This window comes from Lepisosteus oculatus, chromosome 25, assembly GCF_040954835.1.
Source record: "Lepisosteus oculatus isolate fLepOcu1 chromosome 25, fLepOcu1.hap2, whole genome shotgun sequence".
Taxonomy (NCBI): domain Eukaryota; kingdom Metazoa; phylum Chordata; class Actinopteri; order Semionotiformes; family Lepisosteidae; genus Lepisosteus; species Lepisosteus oculatus.
The window spans coordinates 4,043,382-4,058,014 of NC_090720.1; the positions used below are offsets into that span (position 1 = coordinate 4,043,382).

General features: G+C 36.9%; 1 protein-coding gene across 4 annotated transcripts in view; it reads left to right on the forward strand.

Moving 5' to 3' along the window:
* prkcz (protein kinase C, zeta) overlaps positions 1 to 14,633 on the forward strand; it is a 161,451-nt gene that overhangs the window by 74,068 nt on the left and 72,750 nt on the right. The window contains exon 1 of one of the 4 annotated variants that reach the window (XM_015337187.2): positions 5,800 to 5,950. The exons of the other annotated variants lie outside the window; for them this stretch is intronic. Coding sequence (XP_015192673.1) covers positions 5,944 to 5,950 — 7 coding nt within the window. The 5' untranslated portion in view covers positions 5,800 to 5,943. Of the gene's footprint in view, positions 1 to 5,799; positions 5,951 to 14,633 lie in introns of those variants that run through there. 4 annotated transcript variants of the gene reach the window in all.

Sequence of the window (14,633 nt, forward strand, 5' to 3'; positions counted from 1 at the left end):
TTATTATATTTAATATATTTTTTAATGCTTTGTGTTTGCATTGCATTCCATTTAAAAGTCCTTGTCAGTGGCATTGAAGGGCAAACACCCAAAGAGCAATAACTGCCTGAAACCAATAAATGGATAATCATCTGATCGCAGGATGCGCGTATGTGTCTGTTATTGCACATTTGTCTTCATAATTCGTCTTGAGCCAAAAATCAATATGAGCTTTTTACTCCTATTAAAATTTGGCTATTACCGATCTTCTTTTCTTTCCTTCCTTACCTCTCTCTTTCTGTTAAGAAAATCAGCCACTGCTGTAACATTCAGCTTTATTTAGCTGGCATGGATGTATGGATTTTAATTGTTCTTTTTTGTCTTTTCGGTTTTAGAAATTGCTGATAAGAAGTTTGCTTGGTCTGAATTAGGCTAATGTAGCCTCCTGCGGTTACAACCACAGCTAGCTCCCTTTAGCAGATATATTGGCAGGGGGAAATTGACATTTGGAAGGGTCTGAGCTATAGATATTTTTGGCTGCAGAGATTTTAATTTGGAAAGACTATAAATAGGAGGGTGCCAGCGGTATCAATGTATGAGTAACCATCTGAATTTTTCTCGGGCTTTGTGTATTCTGCTATGGTGAAAAAACACTTTTTAAGTTAATTGATTTCCCTATATGCTTAATTTGTACAAGTTCCTGTGATTATAGGAAAGTGTGAACATTGTTCAGGGAAGACTCTTGAAAAGGCCAAATCCCTTACCACTTTAGAATGTTTAGAAGAGGCAGTGGAGTGGAGATATTTTGTGAGAGTTCTCCTAGCTCATAAAACCATCTTGTTAATGCAGGTGTCTTACACTTCACTTTGTTAAAGAAGTATAAAGAAGATTCCTGCTGTGTGAAGTGCTTCCAAGTGCTTGTCCTTTCCACCACTCTGAAAGCCATCTGGAATGGCTGCTGGACACATCGTCAACATCTGATTTGTCTTTCTTTGAGCTGTTTGAACTCATCGAAAGTTAGCACCTACGTGTAATCTCAACATTTCATTCATACATGGAGTGTTTGGGTTCTGCACTTGTGAAAGAGAGGATGGTCTCACTGTTGCAATTTCATTTTCATTGTTTACTCTTGTCCTCATTTTTTGCACATCTCTTTTTTGAAAACTGGATAAAAAAAGAAAAAAAAGGGTTCCATTTTCATAGCTGGATTGCAAACTAAAAGAATCATGAGCTACTTGTATTTTCAGTTTTGGGGGAGTTCAGCTGAATTGTCTGCTGAGCAAGTAGTATTTTTTAAAGAATCGATTAATTCTTTGGCTTTCTCTCCCTTGTCTGCAATTGGCCATTGAGCTTTATCATAGATAAGAAAAGATGCTGTGTTCATGGATCTTGTGTCTGTAGACAGTTGAGGTATTGGGAGGGAGTGGTGGGAGTGAAACATCACCAACAACCTGATAACTTAAGTGCATATGATTAAACAATTAGGGTTTTGGAACTTGTGCCTGTCCTGTCTTGTACAGTATATTCAGTCCTGGTATTGCCAGTCATAATACCAAATGCATAATTGAACTATAATATATTTGACTAAAGTATACGAGAAAATCTGCCCCCCACCCCCACAAGCACACACACATATACTACACTCTAGCAGTTTTATATATCTATGCTTTTAATACTGCAGTTTGTCATAGTAAACAGGACATGAAGCATGTCCTATTTTCATGTGCATGCTCTTTTTTATGATAACATATGAATTTAAGTACTAAAGGGTATCCCTGGATAAAAAAGTAATAAATTGTGCTTATTTGCAGCAGCAACTTTGCACGTCAGTGGTGTTTAATTACAATGTTGACACCAGTGACATTTTGTAGAAAAGGGAGCTCCTTCACTGGAGCTTTGAACCATTTTCTTCTGAAAGCAATGGGGATGAGATTACCTCCCACAATGCAGTATGAGATGGGGGGTCCTACAGGTATGTCATCTGTATACTGGAAATCTAAGGAGAACAGTTTAGCTAAAGGCTTCTTCGGGGAATGCAAGAATGTTCTGTCAAGACTAAACAGAAGCTTGGATTTAACAGGAAAACTCCGCTGCTTGCTTGTTTTCTTTTTCACTCTATATATCTTATTTCACTTCCTTTGTCTCTTTGGAGTAAGGCTGCCTATGGTGTTTTATTCTCTGGCTACTGCAGCTACTCTTTGTTGTGGTTCTGTAGCACTGTGCAGATTGTGATGTAGATTAAAAACCTAGGATGATACTGTTAGTCAGTATGACGCCTGCTTGGTTTCTCCTTTTTATTAGGCAAATGTATACCTCCCATAACAGAACCCAGTGTTTCTGAAATTTTTTCACTTAGTTATACAGTATACTTTTCCTTAATTTCAGTGTACTTCAGAACCTTTTGTTTCCTGGCTCATCTGACAGTATTTGTCTCATGTCATAATATATGACACTTGACACTTTGTTTTCATGCCATCACGCAAATGTGAAGTGACGTTACTTTTTCTTATTTAAAAAAGACCACTTAAGACAGAATACCAAAACATGAGTTCATAGCTTTGATTCTACTCATTCTCTCAGGATTAGGCTGGATTTAAACATAGTTCTGTTCATGTTAACCAAATAAAGGTTTATGTTTGTAACATACAGAGTCATTGAATTATTTGCATGTGCTTTGGTCAGCTATGATTATGATTCAGGTGGGGAGCTGCGTCAGCATGCATAGGCTGCAAAGGAACAAGTAATAGGTTTATTCAATGCTGAAAAGAGAAGAAAGAAAACACAACGTGGAGCCTTCTTCAGGTGTGAGGATGATTATCTGTTATTAATGATTATTATTTATGATTATGATCATTTAGAATTATTTGTTTTGCAGATTGCGTCATACTGGATAACAAAATGGTGAACAATCAAAAGTTAACATAATGGATAACAATCAGTGCAATAAGTGGATGAACTGAATTTAAAAGAAAATACAATTAATCCCTTTCAATATCATTCTGTAGCTTCTGGTCCAGTTTTAATAAGACAGTGCATATGTGAGAGGGGTTTAGGGATGTCCTGCTTGGGTATCTCGTCATACAGATGAACTGTTTTTCTCCCTTTTCTCTCTTTCTGCTGGTTGTGCAATTCTCCGACTAAACCATCGCCTCAACAACCTGACAGAAGTCGATACCCATTTAAAGATTCAGAAGAGCGATCCCTGGGGCATGCTTAACTTTCTCTGGATCCTGGAATGCATTCTGTGAGGGGTATCAAAGCAGGAATAGAACAAATGTGTAGTCCGAGGGGATTACAGTTGTTGGTTACACGCACATTGAAAGTGAGCTAAGCTTGTCGGATTGCTGTAGGACGAACCTAACATGAAAAAGACAATACGGAACTAGTACCTGCACAGTATCCTTTGAATATAAAACATCAAAGCATCATAAAGCATCACTGTAATAGCCCAGTAAAACTGAGTGACAGAGTGCAACAAGTATTTGTAGCTTTGCTTGCAGACGAGGCGACTATTTCAATTTCTCCATGTAAAACCAAATCCTATTGATGACTTTATAATGGCTGGTAATGGCATATATTTTTCAAGCATTTTAGTTTTTGTCTGGCTAAAGGATTAATTTACTCCAGTGTATTTCGTTTTGTTGCAATGCTGGGTCTACTTGAGAAGAATTAATAATGCACAGAGGCAGATGCGAGTTTCAGATATAGAAAACTAAGCTATCTGTAGAAGCTAACTGCATACATCTCTATGGGGTATATTTGTTTTTATGGGTAAATTGGATATCAGAATGAATAGTTATTAGTAAAGCTTTATGTTACTGGTTACAATCACTGAAGAAAGAATCAAAGAAGAACATAACTTTTGGCGATTAAATATCTGTTCCAGGAATGTCTTAATTTTTTCTTTGTGTTATTCATATCTTTTTAAAAATGAATGAGAAAATGACAGGACTGTGTGGTTTACGTAATATAACCTGTGCTTACAGTTGAAAAATGGATGTCCTTTATCAACAGCTTTGAAGTTTTCTTGTGATTTGGCAAGAAGAAATGAAATCTAAAAAATATCTAGAATCAAGTTCCAACTGTAAAATATCTAGAATCAGGTTCGAGCTGTAATGCTTATCAGGAATAAAATCAGGAATACAAATTCCAAGAATCCAAAAATCTTTGCTCCAGCAAATCCTGCTTTTGTCTTTGTTAGTTTTGTTATTTGTTACTGGATGTTTGTATAATGAAATACACTTCAGTTATATTTTAAGACTGTTATCACACAACAATTTAATATTTTAGGTTACTTCAGTGTAACTGCAGTTGCTGCTTGGATCAGTTACATTCATGGAGCTTGAATCAATTTTAACTTACCTGTTGGATGCTGCCATCTGTGAATAAACTACCACTTTAAAATCACTGTCATGGTCTTTTGAACGTGCTGTGAAAAACACTGCAGTAGGCACATTTCCTGAAGAATTTAATAAGCTTAGAATTGGCTCTGTCCATGACAAGAGTTTTTCCCCCGTCTATAAGAAGCATTTTAAACAGCAATTCACTCTGCTCTTGTAGTTTGGTTTCATTCTAATTAGTCTCATGGCCTCATCACACAATAGTAGAACTCATTAAAGAAAATCTGTTTTATGGGCAATGTGCACACATGTAACGGCAAAATGCATTTTGTATAAAAAAAAAACAAGGACCTGTGAATTCGTGTTGCATTCTGTGCTATTGCTTGACAAATGATTTTTCTCTGATCATCTGGCTATGTATTGCAGATTGAAGTGAAATTAGTTCATTATGGGTGGGAAGGCAGGGACTGAGTCAGTGTTGGCACTGGGCAGAGAGTTCCTTGGCCAGCATAGTGTGCGAACCGGATCCCTCTGTGCCATTTCAAGTAGAATAATGGTGTGTGATTAAGGACGTAAAATGCAGGGAACAGAAAAGCCCATGAATAGATTGAGCTCTTTTTCCTTTGAGGAGAGACAAAGAAGTCCTGAGCACTTTCACCCCAGTGACATTAAGGAACTCTTAATGCTTTACCTTACAAAATAAGGGACACAGAACTGGTGCTTTTTGTTTCATGACATTTTTTATTTCATATCCCCTTAGATAAGTTGTTGTTCACCAACACCAGCAATGTACTCAGACATGTATAGTATCTGTTGCCTTTTCATTTTTAAAATCCAAATCTACTGTAAATGAAACTTCCCTGTGAATCTATTATCACGTCCTTCACTGTTATAGCTGTACTTGCACAGTACACAGTTTCTGCTGAGTAAAAAATGAAGATGAAATGCATAGGGTGTAGGTGATGCAGATTACATATGATTAGTTGTTTCATGTTCTTTTCTGGAAGCATGAATGATCTATTGTTAACTGTAGTAGTATATTTAAGTGCTGCCCTCAGTTTATTGCCGTGTCTTAGATTTAGATGTATCTTTTGGTTGGACACCTTACAGTTACAGTTTTATCACTTCCACAGCCCTTCCTGCAGTAAATGTTTATGTATATAAATAACAGCAAATCACACCAGCATGTGGTGTACCTGTGACTAGGTACAGAATTTAATTGATGACTTTCTTTCATTCCAGATAGGAAGAGAGTCTTTGGTAATGACTTGAAAACATGCTATCTTTGCTCTACAGAAAAGCAATAAGGGAGTTAGTGGTTTAATGGTCTGTTTTTTTTCTAGTTTGACAAATCTTGCAGCATCGCCTGTGAAAAGGAAAGAGTGGGAGAGCGAGAGAGAGAGCACAGGCTAGGTCCGTGACTTGCTAGGCGTCAGGTGCTGTGGGAGCCAGTCCTGTAGGAGAACACTAGCTGGGCTTCTCCTGGACATCAGGGCACACTGCAGGAAATCATCTCTCCCTGTGCCTCTTCCTGACAGACCGCGCAGGGACAATCGGTAAACACAGCCTGCCCTGCACGGCAATAGAAATTCCGTCTGCATCTCCAGCGCGCAGATTTGTTTTCATGAAAGGTACAGACCCTTCAGGTTCTGTGTTTATCAGCTGTCTTTTTCAGTCAAGTGCGGCCTGCACTGCAATGAGAGGTGTTGTCCGTCTGTCTCTCTGTCTCTCTGTCTGTATGTGTGTCTGTGTTTGGTTAGGGTTTATTTTGTTTTAGATTTTGTGGCCGTGATTCTTGAGTCTTGTCGGGGTCACAGCCAATCCATTTTAAAAGTCTGTTGTTTTCTTTCTTTTACATGTTTTGTGAGAAATCTACAGTGAATGTGACGGTATTTGTAACAAATGTATTGTGTTTTGTTTAATTTCATTTGAGCTCTGCAACAGTTACCTTGGGTTCACAAATCTCTGTGGAAAACTGGAATATGAAAACCATACTTAGCATGTTATTAATCAGTTTAATTAATAAAATATCCAAGGGTAGGAGCGATTCCAAGTTTACTGCTTAGTTGATGTCCCATGTTGTCTAAACTCTTAAGAGGTAAAAGCATATTGAGATTTATATTTATTTTATACCTTGTTGTAGTTGTGGAAAATATGAACATTTTGCTACTTTTTTTCCATTTTAGTGCTGCTATTTGTGAAGCACGTTTGGAAAATTGAATGAAACATAGTTAAAGAAAGGAGGCTTGTGAAGAAGACTGAAATGAGACAAGATTTACAAGTGTTCTGTGCAACCAATGGAGGGGAAGTAAAGGTCATACAGTACTGGTTATCTTGAGGGCTATTGAAGTGCTCCTATGACACTATCTGGCTCTGTCAAAACTACATCTGGGTGAAACTTTTCCACAGTACACAGTGGGCTCAAGCTGTTCATTGCTTTGATATTCTGCAATTTCCTTTTAACGAGTGCTAGAGCTCAGCCCATTTCCTCTGGGCACTGGGTGTGCCATAGTGTCCTTGTTAACACAGCGCATGGGAGCTGAGCTGGTCTCTGTTCTGTGTGAACTCTGGGCTGGCACTTCGGAATAAACAGCCGGCCCATCCATTGCTACCTCATATAATTAGTGTGACAGGCAGATTTTCAAAATTCAAAATAGATTTAGGTGTTGACAGAGTTGATACGTCTAAAACCTTTTTTTAATTCTGCTCATTGTCCATTTAAGAAATACGCTTAAAGGACACTCCGCTCAATCAGAAAACCTATCCGGAATTTCTCTGATGCCCTTAAAATTATGAAAACTTTGTAAATAAAAAATCCATACAATAACACCCAATGTTTCTTCTGCACAAAGGGCTTAAATATCTGATTATAACATTTATGTACAGTACACCACTAAATGTAACAAATACATTTATTTGCTTGTCAAGATTCCCAAAGGGTTTAATAGACTTTCATAGAATCAGTTTTAAAAGATTAATAAATGTAAGCAAACACCTGTCTTTTCAAAGGTGAAAATATCTTGCTCTTCATCAAAGGAGCAAATTACATTTTACCTTGAAAGACTCTATTACTGTCCATCTAGTTATACAGTATGTTCAGATTGGTACAAGAAAATAAAATATTAGTCATAGGATGGGTTATACTAATTCTATTTTGATTTTTGTGTCAGTTTTGTCTCAGTCAATCCTGTAATGAGCCCCAGTTTCTCATGATTAAATTGGGCTTGTGTCACTCATTACAGTAAAGCACAGTTATAACACTCTGTATTGCAGTTACACAGCTCCAATATGATCCTCACTGCAGCTTCTTTAAGTAAAACTGAAACATTCCCTGTCATGTGATGTGGCCCAGTCAGCGATCACTTAAAATGAGATGAGGTTGATTCTAGCCCAGGACCAAAGTGGTAAAATACTGTGTAATCACAAATTATTGAGCTAGATGCTGCTACCATGGTAAATGTTCAGTTGCATTTGCTGCCGTGTGGAAAAACTGAGCATTTTTCTCTTTATCCATTATTCATGAGCTACCAGTACCATGTTGGCATTTTAAGACACCTGAATCTGTATTCCTGAATGAATACAAATGAATTTGGGCATGCAGACAACCATTCACTGTGAGTAGAGGGTGGATGTCAGAATGAAGAATGATTTTAAACTATCACTTAATACATTATATGGAAGAAGAATTATTTTATAGTAACATATATATATATACAGTAATGTTACTTTTTATAAAAAATGAGACAGTATTCTTAACGTCATGCAGGTCCATCTCCAACAGCACATACTGTACATCTGCAGTACATTACAGAATTGATTCTACTAGATTTTCACAGATGTGTGTAGTGCTATGAGCCCAGTCATTCAAAACCTGTAAACACAGCTCTGCCTGAGGTATGTGTAGAGGTTTGGTATCTACACATGACCCGAATTGTGCTTCCTGATAATTGTTTTTCTTTACTGCTCACTGTATGTGTAAGGTGTTGAGGCTGATGATCTCATATCTCAAGTGACACATTAGCCAGGTCTGCTTTTGCCTTCAACAACTCATCAGAGGCAGGATCACCAACAGTCATGCTTAATTTTTTATCAGTTTCTAACCTGGTTTGCTTCAACTTTCTTTCCTCTTTAGACAGGTTGTTTTTTTATGGAAATATTATTCTCTGATACTGTGATTGTGCAGTGTATTATTATATATTGTCTTCATACCTCCTATATTCAGACTGAATTCATCATTTTAGTCTTGTAATATATTCGTTTATGGGACCTTTGGAAGTGTGTGGAATATGCAATCAAATAGTTCTGATTTGATTTTTCCTCTTGTGTCTTCCTCAGTGTTGGGTACAAGGTTTAGCACTCGTGTTATGCTTGTAGTTCAGTTTCTAATTTCAGTCATTTAATAATAAATGGTTCAAAAGCATTTAAAGAAGGTGAGTTCAAAACCTAATATTTCATAATTTGTTTTCACTAGTGTAATTATTCTGCTCTCTGGGTATTGTGAAGAAAAGGAGCAGGTTTAGGTGAAAAATGAGAATTAAACAGTGATGAAGAATGCACCAAAGTATTCATACATCTTTTTTTTTCTCAATACATCCATTGTGGTGACTTGTGGTAAATGTTAAACAACCTGAGACTGATCGAAGCAAGGCTTTTCATGTATTTTAACAGGACAATGGCAGATAGTTTTTCCTGCTGCTGGGGTTATACAGTATTTAACATTCCCTTCAGCTTGTTTTAAGTCATGACCCTGTCATTACAGAAAAAAAATCACACAAAGAAATGTGCTTCCTTAAGCCTTTTTATCACAGTCTTTATTATAATAAACTGTTGATAACACCTGGGTCACTTCATTTCATTTCTAAGTATGTGGCCTCTTCACATCTTCACAAAACTAGGTTATGGAGCCTAAACATACATTTTCTAACTCCGTTCTTTGTACAGAGGAATTGCTACATAAATGTTTTGACATGACCTCTTTGTAATAGAGCGTTTATTATTTTTAGGAAGGTCTCTTTATCATTAATGTTGCAATAAGACAATTTACTGCCACAGATTGTAGAAATTGTGCTAAATTAGTACTACACTGTGAGACAAATACACCATTATGGGGAATCATTATTCTACAGTACATCCAAATAATAATGGGTATAGGAATGGTAGGAAAAGCATAAACAAACCACAATGATAATAAGTCTGCAAAAGAGTAAAGTGAGAACTGCTATTGACATCTTTCATCATGTACTTATTATCAACTTATTCACATCCTATTTTTAGATATAACATTGAGAGATGTGTAGTACAGCAAAGTAGCAGAACTGGGTGCTGTATTAATTAGCACAGTGTATTTTTTCCTTACACAGGAAGGCATCTGACTTTTCTTGCTGTGCCAGTTAACAGAATCCCTTTGTATAATTAGAAACCGTAGGAAAAAAAGAAAACTGTGTTTTTAAAAATTAAAGGCACGGATGGCAAATTTATTGTGCTACATTTGGCAAAAATAGGTGGTTTTTCTTTTAATGCTGCGTTTCTCTGTTCAATCAAGTCTTTGATTTCTGAAACTCGCGTTAAACAGTACTTGGCTTAAGATGCATTACATTTCTTTTAAATTGAACACCAAGGACACAGTGAAGAGACTTAAATGTTTTGCCAGGAAAGGGAGGAATTCACTGAACAAACAAACATTTTTGACTGGATAAGCAAAAGCAAAATAATTCAAATTCTCCTGGCTGTGTACTTAGATTAAACCTAGATTTTCAAAGGAAAAAAAGATCAGACTTTCAGAGTGCCATAAATACTGCCTTTCTGAGCTCCACTAAGGCTTAAATTGGAGAAGACTATAATCTTCCAGCAGTGCTTTTAGGGATGTTGAGCATTATTTCAGTGTAAACTGAAATCATATCCCCTCCCATAAATAGCACCCAGGCTCTCAACTCTGAGATTTTAAGCTTTCAATATTATTTGAACTTATTGATTTATATACAGATGAATGGTGAATTACAGCTATTTTAAGTTAAAACAATTTTTAAGTTGAAGTGTGTAATACAGGTAATGATGTTAAAATCATATAACTAAAGAAAAAACATAGATGTTGATTCGTGAAACAACACAAAACCCACAGAACCCAAGTCTTTAATAAATGTTAATTAAATATTTGATGTTCAGTTTATATTACTGTAAATGTATATTTGTTTTCTGCAAGTCAAATTGACTATGATGTGTATATTTCCACTTGAGACAAATGTCCTGAAAAGTCATGGTAAATAACATAATGCTTAGTCAGCAAGTCAGAAATCCTAAGGGATATCATTAATAAGTGGGACTGCCTCTGATGGAGAAGGAACAATGGAAATGTATTGTTAGATTTAGAACAAACATAGATGTTGGTGAGGATAGGTTAGCCTTACTTTTCTTTAGTAAATTCCTTCATCTTAATAAAAGGTTTCCTCTCCCTGTTGCAGCAGTTAAAAATTGCCTGCACAAGCAAATGCAACTTGAAATGTTTGCAAAAAAAAAAGAGTTAAGCTGACAAACCCAGGAGCGCTAGGGCCTTAAAGAGTCTATGAAAGTGCAGGTGAGGCTTGTGTTATTGTTGTCTGCTTAGCTGCCTTGGAGGTAAATAAACCACACTGAAGCTGTAAAATTATAGTAAAGCCTTGTAGTTGTTAGCTCACTGACTCACAATTGGTAGCTACTGGAGTGAGACAGTAAGTTTTATTGAATAGAAATTTGCTATTCAATATGTAACAGCTAGCAAGTACGTTACTGGACCCAAAGGAATGATCAACACTGGCTAAAAGAGTTGAATTTTAAAAAATCTTTTTAAAACAATTTTTTAGAGAGAAGACTACAAGGGAACCCAATGCAAGCACTCAAAACCCTCAAAAGCACTGGCAGTCCATCCGAAGGACTGTTCTATTGGTTACAATCATGGTTATATCTGGGCGTTGCAAGTACATTGTTATGAAGTGAATTAGACAAGTGTGGAATTCTAAGCTGAATGATGAAGTTTGAGCTAATACTATTAAAGCAATACAATGAGATATGCATACCAGGAGCGAACAGTCAATTTACAGTCCTCTTTTCTGGCTTCCTGAATTACCTCTTTTGAACTGGAACAAAATAGTATTGGGAGACCAGTTTAAACACAGTAACACCTAGCTGCTGTTTAGAGTAAGTAGAGCAAGGCAGTAAACTATCAGTGCAGGTCAAAATCAAGACAGAGGCAGTCAGCACTACTGGGGACAAAGCAAGGGGATAACAGCTCAGGAAAGGAAATTCTGTACTCACAAGCCCCATCTTTAGCTTCTTGTTTTGCTCTGGAAGTGTACACATTTATATACACTATAAATGCATTATAAAATACAGAATATTGTAAAGGTTAATCAGATGACAGAAAGGGGCTAAATAAAATGTATTCTTTTTCATTTTCAGGATTCAGACATGAAGCTTAATGTTAAATTATGGACTTTGTAACCTTTGTAAGATTATTAGGATTTTGTTTTTGACTTCCTAGCAAATCGAATCTCTCCTGTTCTCTAAAAGAAAAGTGCAAATGGAGTCTGGCAGGGCAGAGAGTTATTCTCTCCCAGTTCCAAATCAAGTCACTATTCTCGGCTGGTACTGCACCACAAGGCACAGGATTTTCCATAGAAATGTGTGGCTTCTTGCTGAGCTGTCAGACATTTAATGAACTGTTAAAAACTTCTTGTGATCCCTGTCTGACCTTTCTTTATCATTCCTAATATTTTATTGCATTTGTTTATAGGAAGTCAGAGTGTCAGTGCCCAGTCAAGTGTGATGTTTCTTCATATATGCAGAAAGGTGTTTTTTAACCTTTTTGAAATCTTCCCAGCATTATAAAAGTAATAAGCATTAAAGGTGTCATCTCATTTTCCTACTTTTATTAAGTAGAGACAGAGGGTAGAGTCTCCATGGTTACTGGTCTTGTTTGCTGAAATTAACTTAGAAGGATTGCAGTCATGGCAGACAGTGAGAGGGAATGCTATTTAACATTTAACTGTGAGTCGTATTTAGACCAACACCTCCCCTTTCCAATTTTTCTCAACCACTCAATCTGATGCTGAGGATGGTCTTGACCTCAGACCACCTGCAAAGCTATTAATCTGCCTCAGATCCCATTTAGTGTATGAATCAGAAAGACACAGGTTCATATAGCTTTTAACAGAAATATACTGCTGTGTTAATTAGGAAACCAAGGTGGCTTAACTACTGCCAGCTACAGTGATAATAAGCAGACAAGCCTTTCAGAAACGAAACAAATGAGGAACCTTAATACCTTCTCTTCAGGCTCAGGTGGTAAAAAGGTTATAATTTAGCTTTTAATCTTTCCATGACTGTATAATAAAACTGGGAAAAACTGGCCACTACCGCTTACATCTTCGCAATGTATGTGTCTTTACCAGCTCTAAAAACTAAAAAGAGCTATCCAGGCACGTGTCTGAGGCACACTTCACCCTCTGACCAGATGGATAAAATGAAAGTTGGTCTTTTTTTTCCTGTTTCACTGTGCTTTGCTTCATTTTCCAACCAATTGCACACATATTCTCATCGCTATCCATGTTCCCTTGAAGATAAACTGCAAATTACCAAGGTTGAACAGCACCAGCCCCCGGACTGACGGGTTCCCAGCTGTTGAACGAGCATGATTCAGACCCCATCCCCGCATTTTATATAACTTTCATTAATCTGTATTCTGTAAATTGAGTTAGCAAGGCTGACAATTACTTGCCTGTGGTGAAGGCTTTGTTGCAATCAAGGTTAAGCTTCTTTGTAAACCTCTGTAACGTAAAACTATGTCTTCTATTTTCTGTTTAAAACAGCTCTCTCTACACTGCCCTCAGTTTTCTTTGTAAGCCTGGAGGATGGATTCTAACATTGTAACCTATTTAAAACATTAATCAAATAGGTTACCCTCCAACACATTTTAATTGCATTTAATAGTCTCTGACATCGACTAAATACCTGATTTCTATTGCTTCAGTGTGTTTTGTATTTGTCATTTTTCAAGAGCAGGTCTGGGCTTTTTACCTCAGAGGTACAGTATGAGAAAGCCTTTGTATTTTATTTTGGAAAGAGGTTCCTTGCAAGAACTGGGGTGATTTAGACACATGATTTAGATTAGCACTGACTAATTGGATCTCCCAGAAATCTTGCCTTTTGGAGAAAAATATTTTTGACATTTAAGCAGAGAAAGACATGTTTTTAAGTCAGCTCTGTTGTTTTTCTGTGTTAATTATTTTGGTAGTTTTGACTAAGAATGAAAATAGAGAGTTCAAAAAGCAGCAGAAAACAATGTACTGCTCAGTTTTAACCCCATGGTATGGAAACTGCACTGAGAACCTTAGGGGATTCCTCTCAGTGCTGTACTAGTTATTTACTGAAGTGGTGTTTTGTAAAGCACATATGCTCAGAATACTGCAATGTTTGAGCCCAAGGATATTTCTGAATTTGTTCTTTATTCCTGGATCTGACTTGGATGATTCCTCATCTACGCCCTGTCTGCAGCAGTGTTTGCTGTGATAGATAACCATTTGCAATGGATTCTTCATGGTGATACAGTCCTTCATCCTGAATTTGAGTTTGTGTTTGTCATTTTATCTTAATCTGATCTGTGAATTCTCTCTTGATGTGTAAAACATGTTCAGGATTGACAAGTTGAGATAGCGTCTCCCTTAGGCATCTGCATATATCTGAATCTGAAAACCTTCTGAGACATCTGAGTCTAGATAGCAGAAGTCCTGCAGGGGAAAGACAGCGTTGATACAGTGATAGCCAGTTGACTGGAATTACAATGGCATAAGGTTAAAATATGTCCTAAACTCTTTGATTCTTCCAGTTTTTCGTTGTGTGGAGGATGTACTGTACCATGGGATTTTTTAATGCAAGATAGGTATTCTGAAAAATAAAGGTTATGTTAGCATATGTGAAGAGGTATTGTTTCTAGGAGATATGCACAAGGTGTAATTTTGAAAAATCGGTGGTAAACGAAAAAACTAGCAGGCAGTCAGACAATATACCAACTTTACTATATTTTGCATAAACGTGCTCTGATGTCTTTGATACGTTAGTTAGTCGCCTTTACCTGCTGCATCACCACTGTGAGCAATCCATTTAGGTGATCATTAGTCTTTGGTGTGACTGCTGGTTTGAATGTTATTCAAGACCACCATCTAGTGGGGCTTTTGTGTTATCACAGCTGTTTTAATCCGGGCACAGCATCCAGTGTGCGGGGGGTTTCTGTGGATCCTTTTTAATAAGCCCACTGATGTGTGTAAGCGTGGTGAAATAAATCAG